This window comes from Balaenoptera borealis, assembly GCF_965194805.1.
Source record: "Balaenoptera borealis genome assembly, chromosome: 2".
In the NCBI taxonomy this organism is placed as follows: domain Eukaryota; kingdom Metazoa; phylum Chordata; class Mammalia; order Artiodactyla; family Balaenopteridae; genus Balaenoptera; species Balaenoptera borealis.
Genome location: NC_138867.1, coordinates 19,473,515 through 19,492,482, shown reverse-complemented (window position 1 = coordinate 19,492,482; position 18,968 = coordinate 19,473,515). Strand labels below are relative to the sequence as shown.

At 33.5% G+C, this 18,968-nt stretch overlaps 1 protein-coding gene and 1 long non-coding RNA gene across 6 annotated transcripts in view; one reads left to right on the top strand and one right to left on the bottom strand.

Annotated features, from left to right (window-relative positions):
• LOC309623716 (uncharacterized protein) overlaps nucleotides 1–17,192 on the top strand; it is a 451,333-nt gene extending 434,141 nt beyond the window's left edge. For 2 of the 4 annotated variants that reach the window (XM_082380836.1, XM_082380835.1), the window contains one exon: nucleotides 12,370–13,609. In XM_082380836.1, the coding sequence (XP_082236962.1) occupies nucleotides 12,370–12,567 (198 nt within the window). In that variant the 3' untranslated portion in view covers nucleotides 12,568–13,609. Of the gene's footprint in view, nucleotides 1–12,369; nucleotides 13,611–15,335 lie in introns of those variants that run through there. The other 2 variants (XM_082380838.1, XM_082380837.1) reach the window with 2 other exon arrangements.
• The window catches only part of LOC309623719, a 203,024-nt gene that overhangs the window by 145,550 nt on the left and 38,506 nt on the right, over nucleotides 1–18,968 (bottom strand). The window contains exon 3 of one of the 2 annotated variants that reach the window (XR_014241496.1): nucleotides 2,116–2,716. The exons of the other annotated variant lie outside the window; for it this stretch is intronic. This is a non-coding gene — a long non-coding RNA (uncharacterized lncRNA). Of the gene's footprint in view, nucleotides 1–2,115; nucleotides 2,717–18,968 lie in introns of those variants that run through there. 2 annotated transcript variants of the gene reach the window in all.

Sequence of the window (18,968 nt, the reverse complement as noted above, 5' to 3'; positions counted from 1 at the left end):
TGCAATCCTGTAACCTAATATTATATCTCACTACTTTCCCCAATTCTAAATCAAATTTGAAGTTATTTAAAACAGCTCATATAAAGTAATACTTTTTTCTTTTATTTCCACGTAATCATAGCATGGAATGGTTTTAAAATATTTACAATGATAGAGTTAAGTAAAAACTAATAGATACACTATTGGTGCCTTTCAGAGTAACACTATCTAATTGGATATTACATCCTCATTAAGATTTTGTGAGTAATTATTTATTTAACGATAGATATTGAAGGTAAAACCATCACTTGTATAAGTTAGTGAATATTGTAATCCCTCCTACATTAATAATTCTAGGAAAATGCTATTTCATATACTTTGTATTTTCTGCATTTTATAATTTTATTTTCACTTGCTAATAATGAAAGCATAAAGGAAATACCTAGACATTTTTTGTTTAATTGACTCTTTTAGAAATTTGACTCCTTTCTTGTTCCAAATAGTGATCTTCACATATATATTCATCCTCTTCTTCAAATGTTAAATAAAATGAATAATCAGTTGATTTATTTTGTCCAGTCTACCCTCCATATTTCATCATGGCCCTTACCTTCATCTTCCATGTCAAGTCTAAAGGGCGCTGTAAAATGAACCAGGTAGTTAATGATTCTTAAAATTTTATTTCAAATCTCTAAGTTCACATTTTTAAGAAAACATATTGCAATTGAGCACCTTTGATTTTTCTAAATTTCTACCCTGTTTTAAAAGTAAACTTCTAAATAGCTCTTTTGCTTTGGATACGAGAAACACCAGAGTACAAGAATTCATAGGTGAAATTTCTCAGAGAAATAATATGAGTGAATGTGTCTCAATGCTTGAAGGCAGACAGATCATGACAGTGGGCTGCTGAAAAAATTACTTTATAATGACTATAGAGGGCCACAAGCAGAGGAAGAAGAAAGCAGTGTACCAAGTGCTGATTCAAAAAAAATCTGAAGAATACTTGGGATTTGATAAGTTATAGTCAACAGAGTTGGGATGGTAAGAAAGGCTGCTTAGGACTTCTTTGAAAGAAAGCTTATTATGAAATTATTTTTGGCAAGGCATATACTTCTGTCTCTTTCTTACTGAATTTAATCTCATGATTTAGATTCTTCTTGGTGTATTTCTATCATTCTCAAGTACAGTTAACCCTCCTCACATGCTGAATTACATGGAATTGCTGATAATTGAAAATTTTTGACATAAAAAGAACAATTTTATATGATTCAGTCTACAGTAATAAACTCACTCGTATTTCCACATTTATTACTATATAAAAATTCATCTTCATTCTCTTTGTTTATTCTCTGTTAATGAATAATCATATTCTCATGGCAAACAACTGATAGGTCGATCTAAAAATGTTTCAGCTGAAAAATAAAATGACTAACGTTTAGAAGAAACAGAAAAGGCAATCTTATTAACATATTTTAGTAATAAGTGAACCAAAAAACCTTGGTTGAATGAAATCCCTGTTGTGCTGACATGCGGATTAACTGAGACTCTCAAAGTGTTTCTGTTTCAACACTGTGTGTGTATGTGTGTGTGTGTGTTGTGTGTTTAACTAGTACTTTAACAATAATTGCTCTTAGTGACACTTTGGAAACTGTGTTTAACATTTATATTCAATTGCCTTCCACAATCATTTTTATTATACATTCTATTTCTAGTTTATAGTTTTCTTATCCTCATTCTGCAAATTTCCTGTCCCCTTTCCCCTTAAATAATTTCTAAGCCTTTCATATTTCTCTTCCTTAGCTCCCAGTGGAATTTCTTTCATTAAAACTGCTAGATTGACATCCTTAGTGAGATACACTTCTAGTTTTTCCTCCACATGCCCAGCATGTCTGAGACTATTCAAATTGTGATAGCACCAGTTGCACCAAAAGAGATACATTTGGGCCTAATTAACTTCTTTTCATTAAAAATGACCTTGTTACAGTGAAACAGGCATTAGGCAGCCTCAGCCCTCCCAGAGATACATTTAGAAACATAGCAAAAAAGGAAGAGATCTTTTGGACACTTTATTTATTTATTTATTTATTTATTTATTTATTTATTTATTTATTTATTTATTTATTTATTTATTTATTTATTTATTTATTTATTTATTTATTTATTTATTTATTTATTTATTTATGGCTGCGTTGGGTCTTAGTTTCTGTGCGAGGACTTTCTCTAGTTGTGGCAAGCGGGGGCCACTCTTCATCGCGGTGCACGGCCCTCTCACTATCGCGGCCTCTCTTGTTGCAGAGCACAGGCTCCAGACGCGCAGGCTCAGTAGTTGTGGCTCACGGGCCCAGCTGCTCTGCGGCATGTGGGATCTTCCCAGACCAGGGCTCGAACCCGTTTCCCCTGCATTGGCAGGCAGACTCTCAACCACTGCGCCACCAGGGAAGCCCCCTTTTGGGCACTTCTGAGTCTTCCAGTCATATGACTTAGATAACATTAGCTGCGGATGGTGTTATTAACACTATCATCTTTAATAAGATGATTCCTTTGTCCAACGATGCAAATGGCTGCTTTTCCCCAGTGAGCACTTTAATATGAGCAGAGATATTCACTATCCTGTGATGTCAATGTCTTTACTCCTTCTAGTGACAAATATGTGCATCAGTAGGACATGTGGAAAACACAAAGCTCCATGATAATATGATATACTGAATGATACTGTATTGAATTGCAGTATGTCCTCCTTTTGAAAGAGAAAGAAAAATTTTGAAAATAATAAATTAATTGTGGGTTCTTGTATTTAATCCCCTTTTTTTTTCTTATGTTTCCATAGGTCAAATACATGACCTATTTTTTAAGTTTTTTGCTTTACTTATATTGTAACTCTATCAAGAGCAGGATTTGGCAAAATCTATTCAAAATACTTTAACTCACCACCAATTACAGCTCTGTTAGCCTATAAAAGGTTAGTTTACAAAGACAATACGTGTTCCTTCCAGACTCCCTCTCAATATTTACTTAGATTCATTTCCTACAAACACTTCTGTATATACGTTTCATTCAAAATCACACAAGGTTGACCGTAACTTCACATTTGCAAACAATCCTCTTCACCCTTTTTGCTTTCTGCTTTTTTTACTTGTCCTCTTCACACTCTTCATCATATGTAAAAGAAATGTTAACAGACCTCCTTATAAACTTTCTCTGTTATTAGGTGGGTACACAATTGATCAATAGGTATAATAATCAAATCCTGGTTTATATCTAGTGGAAAAAATGAATATATATGACATCATTATATTACCTTAGATATGAAATTATTTTTATTTTGAACTTAGTATTTCTGAGATGATATTTACTAGTTCAAATTACAGATATCTATGTAAAAGGTAAAATAAGAAAGCATATCGTTAGCAGTACTGTGAGCTTGAATTTAAACTTCAAGGTGATACTTGCTGATATGTATGAATAAAGTTGTAGATAAAATAATGCCAATTAAGAGGAGGCATTTCTTACTCTATTAGAAGAAATATTACGCTGTGGAACTGGGTGGGTTTCACTAATAATTATACTGATTTCCTTGGTCACCTTGGGTAAATCATTCTACTTCTCTGGGCCTCAGTTCCCACCTTCATTAAATAAAGGAATTAAACTAGAATCAAGGTTCTTAAACTTGAATGTATGTTAAAGTAAACCTGGGAGATTTAAAAAAATATATTTATGCCCAAGTCCAATGACCAGAATTTGTCTGGGGTGGGTTTGGGCATCACTATATTTTAAAGTCCCCAGAAATTTTATAAAACTTGATTAGATGATCTTTAATGTTTCTCGCAGTTCAAAGAAGTCTGAAAAGAGTTGAATAAACTAGATGTTGATATGACAAAGCATTTAGAAACCAGTGAACCTAAAATATACCCTTATGGAAAACTTGAAATGCATGTGCTATATAAAAAAATGATAATTCCTATTCATTTCTTACGATTATGTAGCACTGTCTGGGAGCATCAGCATGTGTTTCTAGGAATAGATTCTTCCTGGAGATTTTAGTGACTGAAGCATCCCACACTTGCCATTCATCAGAAAAACATGCCCTGTGGGTTATTACTATACAGTCTGCCTTCTTCAGAAAAGTAACAGCAATTTGCTAAAGCAGTACAGTGAGTGCTACAGAACATAAGCTTATTGTTCCAATTACTCTTCAGTTCTTGGAAGGGAACTAGTGAGAATAAAATCTGGCTTTAGGTTTCTGTTTCAAAGACATTTCTCTGCCAAACAAAGGTATATGTTTTAGAAGATGAAACCAAGAACTTAAAGGAATCTACAAGATTCAACTTCTTCCAGTGCATATATTTAGCTACAAAGAATACGGCAATACTAAGTTTAATATGGCTGTAACTTGAAAAAGTATAGAGTTAAAATAAGGAAAACAATCTTCTTGATAAGTGCAAAAGAATTCAGTACATTTTCTTCTTCATAAGCTTTAAATAAGTTTTCAATGAGTGTCAGAATATTTTTCTTATTTAGCGAGCAAGAAGTAAGTTAAATATATATTATATATGATAAGATATAGTTATTGTATACAGTATAATTATATATAAAATTTATATAATATACACAATTATGTTAGATTAAAATATTATATTTTCTTAATTTTAATACATGGCTTTGTTACCCATTATAAATTATAATCTAATATATTTATATATTAGGAATTTATCAATCAGCTGCTATTGAAAACAACCTGAACACCAACTGGTTTATGCAAAGAATTTACTTCTCACTCATAAACGTGTGGGTCAACTCAGGATCTGCTGAGCTCAACTCAAATCAGCTAATTGACTCTAAGCTGTGGGTTGGGTTCAAGTCTACTCTATATGTATTCACATTCGGGGACTATATTTCCTTAACCATAGCCAGTCTTATAACAAAGGGTAGATTGACAATTTGCAAATAATATTTCATTCTACTACATTAGTTTATTCATCCATTTATTCAACTATCCATTCAATCATCCTATTAAAAAAATGTATACTGAGAGCTATTATATGATTGGTACAATATAAAGCACTAAAAATACAAAGTGAGAAAAATAAACATGGTGTCTTCTTTCATGGAGTCAAAAGTCCAGTGGAGCAGTGAGTGCTACTAATCAAGCAATTGCACAAACACACCTATAAGTAAACAATTTTTTAAATGCAATTAAATGCAAATACTAAGTGGTATAAGCTATGCAATGGCGTAACACTAGAATTCAAGAAATCTTCATGCAGAAAACAACAAACGAGCTGAGAACTAGGTATTATTCTATGTAGCCGAACGTGTTGTGGCAGAGAGAAGAGTGTTTGAGGCAAATGAAAGAGTATGTGCAAATGTTTTGTAATGACAGAGATCATGTTTGTTTGAAGGAAATTTTTCAAAGAGAGATAAGAGAGGTGAAGGAGGATGGCACGGGTGAGAACTATAAAGAGAGTTGGGGTCATACTATTGAAGACCTCATAGACCATGGCAAAGATTTTGAACATTTACCTAAGAGCAATAAGAAGTTGGTGAATGCTTTTGAGCAAAAAGCCTGATGTGAAATATTTATATTTCCATTTTAAAATATCGCAATGGATTCGTTAAAGATATTGGAAGGAGACAAGAGTGGATATGGAGCTTTTCATCCAAAAGACATTTTAGCCAGTTATAGTTTGATAATATAGAGGCAGATGCATTGGAGAGAAATTTTGAAGATAAAACTCAAAGTACTCTGAAAATTTAATTGCAGAGCATAAGGGAGGAAGAAGTTTCAAGACTCACTCCTACAGTTCAGGCTTGTGACACTGAGCATATCGTATACTCTTCGAAGATCATTCTCTTGGCTCATTTTCCTCTTTATCTTCCCCAAGTATTTTAGGTCTGTCTTTACCTGTCCATGAAACTGCATATTCAGTTATGCTACGATAAGGTATTTTCTTGTCTGCACATCAGAAATGAACTAGAATGTTGTTTAAGCAGAAAGAGTAAAATCCATCTCAAATGCCACATGTGATCGTTAAAATCATGTCAAGATAAGGAAGCAATTCTTACTATAAATCAAACATTATTGCTAATATTCTTAAAGTAATCACAAGCTTAATTAGCTAAAAAATCACTGCAAATGATTAAAAGGATCAGTATGTATGAACCATTTGATGCTCCTCATATCAAATAATAGTCGAATAGAGGTTATTTTTGAGGAAAAAAAGGGACAGGCATTAATCCTCAATTTTATGTCACAATGCTAGTTACAAAGGAGTGACATTATTTTCCACTTCATGCTAATCACTACCTGGGCAAAGGATTACATATTTGCTTCCTAACATATATCATTTTTTCCTGAAATACACGACTATCCAAGTACATGGGGAAAAAAGCTACTCATTAATTATTTGGATAGTTATCCACACCAGCCATTCTCCTGAAAATCTTTCCCCTCAGTAATTTTATAGCTAAAATAATTTATCTGAGAATACTTCAAACTTGATGATATTATAATATTACAGAGAACATAATTAGTAAATTATGGCTATGATAATGACCTTGCTAATGTCTATCATCAATCTGATGGTCTAGCAATACATATGAATTATTATATTGCCAAAATTAATGTATTATCTTGAGTCCAAATTTACTTTGCCGTATTTATTGAGTTTCTAATATATGTCATGGCTTGTGTTGGCCTTGGTAATACATTAGCCCCATCCTCAGGACTTTAAAATCCAACACATAGAAAACTCTAAACACTTTTCATGTGTATAGGATACATTTCATCTTTTAATCCAAAAAGTTAGGATTACAAATATTGATTGATTCTACCCTGGACTATAGAGCTGTATTATGTCCTGTTGACTATTATTCTTTTATTTATGACAATCTTTAAACAGTAAATCATAATTTCAGAGTACGAAATCAGATTAAAGAAACAGATGAGAGATTCTCTGAGCTAAGCAATAAAGAATGAAAGCTTTGGAAGTAAATTCATTGAAATCCAACCGGACTGTGATACAAGCTTTGAAACTTCATAAATATCTTCATTCCTCCAAACTCCATTTTTATTTTAAAATAACAATTGTGCCAAAGCTGACATTTTTGAGTGTTCATATATTTTAGGCTATGAATTAGGGCATTAAATAAATTGTCTCATTACTGAAAACCCTACATTATAGTCAGCACTATTATTATCCATCACATTTTACAGAAGAGGAAACAAACTTAAAATTCACAAATTTAGTAAGGGATAGAGCCAAAATTTAACTCATACTAAATTTAGACCCCATGACCTAAACACTATAACAAGATATTAGTATAAGATATTAACCTCAGAAGGCTCTTTGGGGTTTCCAAAGAGGTTGAATATAAAGCAGGTAGGTCTCAGTTGGGGGGCAAAATACGCTGATACTTGCTCTTCCTTCTCTTAAGAATACAATAAGGAGGTCCCTGAGACCAACACTTCCTAAACGAAAAAAGAGTAAACATATATGTTAGCCATTAATCTAAGACTAAAATGTCAAGCAAAATGTCCTTAAATGTTTCTTTTTTAACCTGGTACCGATTCTGACAAGGAGATGCACATGCATAGCCCATCCACTCCCGTCAGCTAACACTACATAGCAGGGGTTACTAAATGGGTCAATATGAGAAGGTGTAGAAATAGCCCCTAAAATTATGCCAGTGAAAGCTTCAGCTTTTTCCTTTCTGATCCTTACTAATCCCTGACAAAAGAGCATGCCAGGTTGCTTATGTGGGTACCAGACACACCAGATCACACATTCTTTGATGAGTACAGGAGCTGTACCTTAACTTTCCATTCCTGTGCTCACTTTAGTGTCTGGCACAGAGTAGAGCGCAGACTTTTGAATAAATGGATGAATTATTCTAGTGATAATACCAAATTTGTACTTGACAATCTTCTTAGAGTAAATGAGAAATTAAGCAGATGTGTCACTTTAAGAAAGACGTAGCTTCTACCTATAGTTTATAGTGTATATGTGATACCTATGCATTAAGGGTACAGATCAGGGCAAAAGTTATACCCGTGTCTACTTGTTTATGAACATATAGAAAGATGTCAGAATTAAGCCATTCTATTAGGAGCTAAGAAACTAACCAGAGGTGGTTTTTATTTACATAGGCAAACTGTGTGTGTGTGTGTGTGTGTATATATATATATATATATATATATATATATATATATATATATATATATATATATAAAATTCTGTGTGTGTGTATATATATATATATATATATATAAATTATCTATAAATATATAATGTGAATTTGCTGGACAAGGCCTCATAACAGGCACATGGGTTCACTAGTGAATGGTATCTAAAGTTATTACCAAATGATTTCACAGGCCTTTTGTCAGATGGACACAAAATGAGAAAATAAATGTCCCAGCAGCATTAGGAAGTCAGAGGTTAAAGAAACCTTAATCACATTTTGTTAGCAAAGATTGTTTTAAGGATATTTAGGTTTGAAATGCATTGATCTTTACCCAGGCTTTTAAATATCAGTCAAAGGGAGACTAAGAAATGAAGTAGCAAGGAAATAAATACCTAAAGGAGAAGAAGAAAGAAAAAAAGAGATGAGTATAGGTTTTGAAATATTTCAGAGACTAACTCAAGATGGTTTATATGTTCTCACTTTCTCTGGATATTTTTTATGTTTGAAGAGAATTCCCTGTTCTCATAGAGAGAACTACTAAGAAAATTAAGTGTGACAGTTAGAAAAGAGTCCTTTTTATACTAATATTTTTTTCATGTATTTATACTTACCTTTTAAATCAGTATTTTTCAGAATAGGGTATAACTGTATCTAATTCGTTTTTAATTATCAAATAATATAATGGAACATTTCTAATCCACAAGGTTTGTTTCAGGTTTCTTGAGATATAATTGTTTAAGTTTAACATGTACAATGCGATGACTTGATATACATATATATTGTGAAATAATTGCCATAATTAATAAAGTTAGTTAATACATCCATCACCTCACATAGTATTTTTTGTCTGTGTGGTGTGTACATTTAAGATCTACTCTCTGCAAATTTCAAGTATACAGTACAGAATTATTAACTATAGTCACTATGCTGTACATTAGATCCCCCGAACTTATTCATCTTAAAACTGAAAGTTTGTACTCTTTGACCAGCATCCTCCATTTTTACCACCTACAATTTTAAGTCAACTACTATTAATGAGTGTCCATTAAAGATCTCATTCTATGTGAGTGTAGGAGGTTGTTACATAAAAATTATTCTTTTCCACCAAGACTTTACTAAATTTGGGAAACACATCACTTATAGATATTTGAAAATCAAGTGATGATATTTCAGTATACGAGTAACCACTAAATTGTGTAGTGTAATGAGTGTGCTTTTCCCATGCCCAGCCCCACTACCTTCCAAAGCTCATTCTACTGCAGTCCCTTTAGAAGTCAAGGACTCTCTGTGCTTTGGTGATGCTTACAAAGTCCTTGGCTGTGGCAAAGAGTTATCTGCTCACAAGGTAGTTTTGATGAAAACTCAAAAGTGCATAGCATGGGAGGGCATCCATCTGTTGAAAGAGTCTCTGGTGTTATATAGGCAATGACTGATAGAAAGAATTCTTCTGTAGGAAGGTAACACCCAACTGGCCTCTGTTCAGGGGAAGTAAGCTGCTCGCTTGACATCATGACGAGTTAATATTTTCAGCTGTTGTCTTGTCCTCTACTTGACAGCCTACATAAGTTGCTCCTGCCTTTTGATGACCTCATCCAAATCCCCCAGGTTATATCCTTCTGTTTTGACATGGGCTTCCATTTTGGCCATGGTCCACTGTCTTCTCTACCCCATTTACATCCCATAAGACTATCTTTTACTCTTACATGGACCACTGATGTTGCTTTCTATTCCTCTCTATATGCTTTCTAAAGTTTTCCGTGGGATCAATTTGATATTTACATCCTCTCTGTACTATCTGGACATTAGGATCCTGGTCACAATTTATTTATATAGTAGTAGTTGTGCCTTTTCCTCTGCACTTCTGCTACAACAACTCTAGGCATTTTTAAGTTACTTCTTTCCCTTCAAATGAAAAGAGAAGGGACAGGGTGTAAAGAAAGTACAATAATTAATATTTTAAGATCTTTTCTCTTTAAAGTAACACTACAAAATCTACAGGTTAACTCTTTCTCATACTTTTTTCTTACATTTCCAGTGATCTGCTGATCATATTTTAGCATCTGTTCTACATACATGTAAACCAAAAAATGTTTACCCTGATCCTTCAAACTTGCTGTTCTTACTGAACACTATTTCTTCTTGTCCTGCTCCTGTTGTCTCAGTCACTCAGTCTTGAAAATTGATAATGATACTCTCCATTCCCATTGCCACCATAATTAGTTGGCTGAACTTTCAGTGATGTTGTAATTTTTCATCAATTTGCATCTTTTCCCCCACTCATCTCTTTATTGGATTAATTGTCGCTATTGGAATAATAAGTCCCTTGATTTAAATATTATCATTGGAATGCAGACACATAATAAAATAATAATATAAGGCTCTAGACTTGCAGTTATGTGGGAGAATAAGCACATTTGATCCACATATCTGTTACTTGCACCTGAAAGTAGAACTGATACACAAGGAAAAGAGGCAAAAGCAAAACTGTAAAAAAGAAAGTCAGAACACAAGAAGGAGATGAAAAAAAAGGATTTAGGACAGAAAATAAGAAGGAAAAAGAGTAAAGAAGGAACAGAAAAGAAAAAAAGAAAGAAAAAGAAAAAAGAAACGAGAAGAAAAGAAAAGAAGAGCTACGAGAGAGCCAATACACTAGCAAAGTATTCTGAGAAGTTGTCACAAATGTCTAGAAGTAGTTTAGTCCCCAGTTCACTGCTTTTAGTTTTCTTTCCTAATTCTAGATTATGTAGAACATGTAGAAGAAGGTAAATAATTTAATGTTAATAAAATTCAAGCAGCAATGTCTTGTGACAAGAAAAAAGGGAACACTAAAGATTTTTAAGTAAAGCTTGTATGTTTACTAAAACTATTTTCAGGGCTATGGAAGTGAAAGTTCTAGGGAAACTGAGAGAACTCTTTCTCTTTCCCTACCTCCATTCCAGCAATAAAAGTTTTTTTCTTTGCTTTCTTGTTTACTTTTTAAGGAGACATAAATCTACCACCCAGCCCGAATACTGGAACACTACCAATAACCTACAGCTATATCCTCGTCTATTTATCTCCATAAAAAGCCCTAAGAGCTCTTTATACATATTCATACATGTATTTTTCCTTTAGGTTCTATAATTCCACTGTTAGGAGTCTGTATAGAAAAATACATGCTTGTAGATGTTCATCACCACATTTCAAAATTATGCAATATCATAGGAAAATGTTTACATTAAGTGTATTTTGATGTGTGCATGTGTGTCTATGAATAAATGTGTATTTTGTATGTATATATTAAAAATAAAGAATATGCATGTAAAAATTAAAATATTACAGAGGTGCTTACGATAAGAGAGACTACTATTTTTTCCATATCCTGTTCCCAGTTCAACTTCTCAAACTTAGCTGTATTTATTCAGACATACCTCCTTATGTGGAAATTACACACTTTACTTAAATTGCTTAAATAATCTTTTCTAATTTATCAACTTAACATCTTATCTCTTAATGCTCTTCTAAGAAGGATGGTGATTTAGTTCACAGATATTCAACTTCATCTCTTTTCCTCCTCTCAATCAATGAAATTATTATTTTAATCCTTTTATCATTTTGCTTTTAAAATATGCGTTGAATTTGAGGAAGAATTTCACTCACACCTCCTGTTTTAGCATCCCTTTTCCTTCTCTCCTACTGTAGTTCCTTTCTGTTTTATTTTTAATACCTCTCTTTATTGCTTTTCTTTTCATCAGTACTGGTTCTCATATACTTTGTGGTTTGCAGCAGTTGGTACAAATGTCTTTTTTTTCACTGAAGGTTTTCTCTCATTCTTTTTTGCTGTTATAAGATTCTTTACTTAATATAGTTTTATTGGTGCTTTGGAAAAGAGCAGAGCAAAAGCTTGAACTTAATTAGCCATCTTGGACGATGAACAATTGTATTATACTAAACTCTCTAATGTATTTTTTGGGCGTCAAACGTTCTATAATCCCCTGGGTTTCAATTGACTGCAACTGTGGAAAATCAGGTCCCCAAGAAATCTGACTCTGAGATGTGGATTAGCATGCATTAGGTTTATTAGGGAGTGCTCCCAAATAAACACCTGCAGGAGAAGGGAAGTCAGCAGGACTGGGCAGATTAAGTTATGTTGTGATGCATTCACAGCAGCTGAGTTAACTCATCAGCTTTATCCTGAATTGTGGTAAAGTGTCCAAATCTTTACAGCCAAATCCACCAGTCACTGGACTGCCCCTGGGAAGGAGCTTGATGGATGAGTGCTGTCTGCCACCAGCACCTCCAGCAGATGGAAACTTAATTCTCATTCCTATTGGTGAGTCTGAACTGCTCAGCACAATATCAGCTACAACTACAAAATCTAAAATCAAAGCCTGGAATTCAAAACTGTGTCCAGTCTATCCTTAACCTGTTTATATACTTTTATTTCCCACAACTCCCCAGTCTCCCCAGTATGAATCTAAGTATTCTAGTAAAACTAAGTACACCCCATTGTTTCATAATCCTTCTTTCTTTCCTGCCTTAGACAACATCTGAGCTCAGCTTTGATATCATTTCACATATAAAGCTATTTCTGATCAGACAAGTTGAAATGACCTTTCCTGCTTCTGAATTCTTTTAGAATTTTTTATCTTAGCCGAATGAATTTATGGCATTTCCCTGTATTATAGTTATTAGAATGTGAATCTTATCTCTTCACTAGATTGTGACTTAAGGTGCTCCATAATAGTTATTAAAATAGTAATTAAATGATTATTAAAATGAGAAATGTTGAAAGCAGAGTGAAAAACTGAACCATGTAGACAAGGCCACAGACAAGGAAATCAGATTTGAGCTGGGTTTTCAAGTCTTAGTGAGTAAACATGGCTTTCTTCATCTCCTGGGAATTCTCAGGTTATAGGAAGACTCGTTTTGTGATTTACTGGTTATGAGGCTCAAATCACTTGTTCCAATATTTAATTGCTGTGTGACCTTGCATGTGTTACTTACCTTTCTGAACATCAGTTCAGGATATTGATACCTTTTTGAGATTCTGATTCAGAGGTTTTGGGTATATACCCAGAAATGATATTGCTGGGTCAAATGGTATTTTAATTTTCAATTTTTTGAGGAACTTCCATACTGTTTTCCATAATAGTTACACCTATTTTGTATTCTCAACAACATTGTACAAGGGTTCCAATATCTCCACATCCTTACCAACACTTATCACTTTTAAAAGTAATAATAATAATAGCCACTCTAGTAGGTGTGAGGTAATTCTTCATTGTGGTTTTTATTTTCATTTTTCTAATGATTTGTGAGGTTGAAATATTTTTATATACCTATTGGCTATGTGTAAGCTTCTTAGAGAAATGTCTTTTCATATTTTTTGCCCACTTTGTAATTAAGTTATTTTATTTTATTTTTTTACTATTTTGTTGTAGGAATTCCTTGAGTATTTCATATATTAACCCTTTGTCAGTTTGAAAATATTTTTCCCATATTATAGGTTGCCTTTTCATTTTGTTGGTTATTTCCTTTGCTATGCAGAAATTTTTAGTTTAATGTAGTCCCATTTGTCTATTTTTTTCTTTTGCTATCCATGCTTATGGTGTCATATCCAAGAAATTATTGCCAAGACAAATATTATCAAGATTTTCACCTATGTTTTCTTCTAGAAGTGTTAGAGTTTTACATCTTACACATAAGTCTTTAATCCATTTTGACTTGATTTTGTGTATGATGTAAGGTAAAGGACCAATTCTATTTTTTTTTTCCTTACGCCTATCCAGTTTTCCCATAACCATTTGCTGAAGAGACTATTGTTTCCTCATTGTGCACACTTGACATACTTGTTGACTATCATTTGACATTTAAGTATGGGTTTATTTGTTGGCTTTCTATTTTGCTCCACTGGTCTATGTCTGGATCTATGCCAGTGCCATACTGTTTTGATTGCTGTAGATTTGTAATATTTTTGAAAATCAGGCAATGTCAGGAGGTTCCATCTTTGTTCTTCTTTCTCAAAGTTGTTTTCAACATTCAGGGCCCTTTGTGGTTCCATATTAATTTTAGTATTGGGGTGTCTTTCCAACTATTTATGTCTCCTTTAATTTCTTGTAGTTTTCATTGTACATCTTTCAACTGCTAGGTTGTTTATTTCAAAGTATTATATTATATTCATTTTATATTATATTTATATTATATATTTATATTATATTATATTTATATTATATTATTATATATAGATTATATATATTATATTATTTTATATTATATTCATTTTAGTCAAAGTATTATGCTATTTTATGCTATTTTAAATGGGACTGTTTTGTTAATTCCTTTTTGGATAGTTTGTTGTTAGTCTACAGAGACACGACTGACTTTTGTATTTCAATTTTTAGCACCCTGTAACTTTGCTGAATTTGTTTATTAGTTTTAACAATTCTGTGTGTGTGTATGTGTTTACCATGAGGCTTACATAAAACCTCTTAGAGTTATAAAGTCTATTTTAAGCTGACTACAACTTAACTTCAATCAAATACAAAATTCTACCTTTTTACTTCTCTTCCTTACACACGTTTTATATTATTAATACCAAATTTATATATTTTTATATTGTATATTGATTAACATTTTTGTCATTATAATTATTTTTCATGCTTTTGTGTTTTAACATTTATAGTACAATTAAAACCACCACTACAGTATTATGATAGTCTGTATTTGTCTATATGTTTGCCTTTACCAGAGAGTTTTATTGTTGCTCTTTATTTAAGATGTTCTTAGTCCCATAAAACCCTTAGGATTTCTTGATTCTCTTTCATTTTTTTTTTTTTTTTTTTTTCTCCTCTGAGTGGATAACTAATGACCTGTCTTTGTATTCTCTCATTCTTTCTTCTGCTTGCTTATGTCTGGTGTTGAACTCCTGTAGTGAATTTTTCAGTTCAATTATTGTATTCTTCAGATCTAAAATTTCTGTTTAGGTCTTTTTTTTTAATAGTATCTATTTCTTCTGTTGATCTCATTCTGTTCATGTATTGTTTTCTGATTTTTAGTTGTCTATCTGCGATCTCTTGAATTTTTAAAATATAATCTATAGATCTCCATTTTCTTAGGGTTGATCACTGGAGATTTATTTTGAGTATTTTAATGAGTCATGTTGTTGCCCTAATTCTTTGTATTCCTTGTAGATTTACATCAGTAGCTGTGTATTTGAAGACACAACTCTCCTAGTCTTTACAGAATGGCTTCATGAGGGAATGACCTTCACCAATCAGCCCAGCTGGAGTTTCTGGGGGCTTCTCAAACCTCTTCTATGGACTTGTGCATTTTTATTACTAATCAGACATAGTTTTTTTTATCCAAGAGCCTGTAATCACTTGCACTCTCTGGTTACTGACTGTTTTACCACAAGCTTGGATATTGGAGGAGGCTCTATTTCTTTTCCTCCAATTTGAGAGAGAGATCAGCCTCAGGGTCTGTGCCTTCTCCCAGTCTCACACAGCTGTGCCAGCTGCAACAAGCTGCCCTCTGCTTTCCTTTGTTCTTAGCTGGCCAGGCATCCAAACTATGCCCATTCTGTCAGCACTCTAGGTGAGGCTAAACAAAAATCGGTTTTTTAGGCAGCCCCAGGAGACTGGAGTCACTCTCCATACGCTTTTCCCTCAAGGGAAAAGTCACAGTCAGTGGTGATTTCTCTTAGCCCTGAGTTGAGCCAGTTTGGGGTAGGGACTGAACTAATGTAGGTAAAGTGAAACTATTCTCCTTACCTCTTTAAATGTGACTATTCACGGTCAGTTTCGTGCTCAGCTGGGGTGCTACAACCTCTTGACAGGGATCTGAATTTCTCCTAAAGCTCTTTTGGTCTGTGTACTGTTAAATCACTGCTTCTGTGAGAAAAAGAAGTCTAAGACTTACTCTTCCACCATCTCGTTGCCATTACTCTTTGCACAAAAACTGCCTTTGAGTTATTATCTTCATTGTCCGTATACAGTGTAGTTTATGAAAATAATCTTTAGAGAAAAAGACAGCAAATAACTTACATCCCATTTACCATTCCAGTCAGTAGCAGTTGCCTCGTGCAGCAGGAAGAGAAAGATCATAGCAAAGGAGCAACAGCAGTCGTGGTCATAGAATAGGGGCATTGTAGCGTGTATGTCTGGTATTTGCTACTTATCTGAAAAGAATGCTGCCTATAAGTGTGTCTTGCTAAAATAACAATGAGTACAACAATCATACCATCATAGTAATAACTGGCTGATACCAAATACTTTCTGTGTTGAAAAGCACTAAAATAAGGATTAAGCTAAGTACTTTACATGTAGTACTGCCACATTTACTTCTCATTATGCGTTGGGAACTATTACACTCATTTACCCTTGAGATAGCTAAAGTTTAGAAAGATTAAGTAATTATAAAGTCGCAAACCTAGCAAGATTCAAATCCAGGTTAGTTTTTTAATATGTACTCTATCACCTGCCAGATAAGAGCATGCTCCTAAATGGTGTTCTAAGGTTTTTAAAGTACTTCTTCCATAATCCACCTCATTTATCATGTGAGAACTGTAATGGGGTTGTAGTTGACAGGACAGATGATAACACTCATCTGACTTGTCAAAGGACATCCAGGGCTTTCCTTCAATTGATATGCATACTGGCTGAGCTAGAAGCAAGCTGATAGAATGGAAAGACTCAGAAGTCAGACACATTATTAATTTACACATTCATTCATCTTCCATGCAGATATGCATTGAATGTCTTCTGTGTCACAGGCACTGAGCTCTAATTCTCCTTTTGCCTCTTTTTATCTAGGATGGTGGGTAGTTTAGTGCCTCATGATTTTACAGTATAAGAGCCAGGATACCTGTTTAAACAAATCCAGATGCAAATCCTAACTAATGCATGATTTGCGCATTAGAAAAATATCCTACACAGTTGCCATAAACCTTCTAATAGTCTTTTTATTTCAAAGGTGTGGACTAAACACCCCACACTATTTAGGTCTCAATATTTTCTAGGTAGTAAAATAAGCACTTTAGTTATAAGGACATATCTAATCCCCATAATAACTCTATAATGTAGTTACTACCAATATCATCTTCATTTTTTTCTTTTTGTAGTTTTACAACTGAAGCACAGAGAAGTTAAGTGATTTTCCCAAGATTACACAGCCTAGAAGTGGTAGAGTTTTTATTCTAACCCAGAGATTCTATTTCTAATGTATCCTTGTATCCACAATTTATGATACATCATAATGTTGTTCTGAGGGTCAAATTAAACTGGATAATAAATGCAACATACCTAATAAAAAGTCTGAGACACAGTATATATTCAATAAATGTTAATATCCTTCCCTTGTGAGCCTAGGTTTTATTATTGCAAAGCGGTGCTACTTTCACTATGCCACTCTGCTCAATAAATAGTGACAGGCAGGAATGCTGTGTCAGAGGGACACTAAACAAAGATCATGCAATTCATATCACAAAAACAGTTGAGAGAATGTGGCTTCCTGTAAGAAAACAATTCCCCTATAGCCATTTTTTTTCCCCTCTTCAGCCTGCATTTTTATACTATCAGGTCATTAAGTGTGATTTCAGGGACCTGTGTTCATATAAAACTTCAAATCTAGATAGTTAATGAAATAATAAATTATTTAACTGGAAAGGAAAAACAATATATATTCTCATTCTACATTGAAGTGTCTTAGAAATGAGGTAAATTTGATATAGAATTCAAGTCTTTTCACTTACGGTTAATTGACTCTTCAGAAGGTTTTTGCGTTCAGGATGTACACAAAAACACGTATGCATAGTACCATAGTCCTCGTGCTTTGAAGATCAGGATAATTCACCCTTTCTTTCTATTTATTTATTTTTGGAATTATATGTTTGGTTGTTGTCTACTTTCTTCACTACTGTTTGCCAAAGATCCATTTCCTTAGGAAATGAGAAGCTGACAACTGTAACATAATTCCAAGAGCCCTAGAATATTCTCATACTGTTCCAAGATAAACCACATTTAGTAACGCAATAGAGACCAGATCACTTCAGTAAAGTCAGCAAGAAGCAATATTTCTTTTTCTAGTATGTTGTTTAACTGTGTAACAAGTTAAAGATACCACGTCATCCATGAAAATGGCATCAGAGACAACTTAATTCTTCTGAAACATATTTTGAAAGAACCATAATGCTTCATTTCTCTGATTTTCTCTACCAAATAATAAATTACAAATACTGTTCTGCTCTATACAAGCTAAAAGCTCCCCCTACTGTCTGTTAAAGAAACTATTAAGAAAACATCTTCCAATTTTAGCTTCTTGATCAAATCAGATAGTCAGTTCTTTGTTCCACTGGAAGGAGTAAAACAGGGAAGGGGAGGGAGATAAAGTAAGGGGTTCAACCTGTTATGGTCCCTCAAGGATTATATGAACTGAATATGAGAAGCGTGCTCTAACATTTTGTTCCCTCGGTCTGCCTTATTTCATACATATTCTGAAAGTGTGAACACTTCACCACACTAAATGGGATCCCAAATTTTAAAGATACCTCTTTTTTATAATATATCTCTGCAGCGAAATTCAATTAGGTCCTCTGATGCTGAACACAAGAATTAAACAATCTGTTCTAAATGCCAGAGGAGAAGGCATATTTTGGACATAATGAGGAAAGGTACATATAAATGAGACACAATATGTAACTTACAGGTAAGGTTTGGATTATCCTGAGGACAAATAGCGTAAGTGGAAAACAGTGGAACCGTTTAAGAAGGATTTATGGGACCGCCTTGATTCTTAGTTTGGTTTCCTTCGGAAGTAGATGCTAAGAT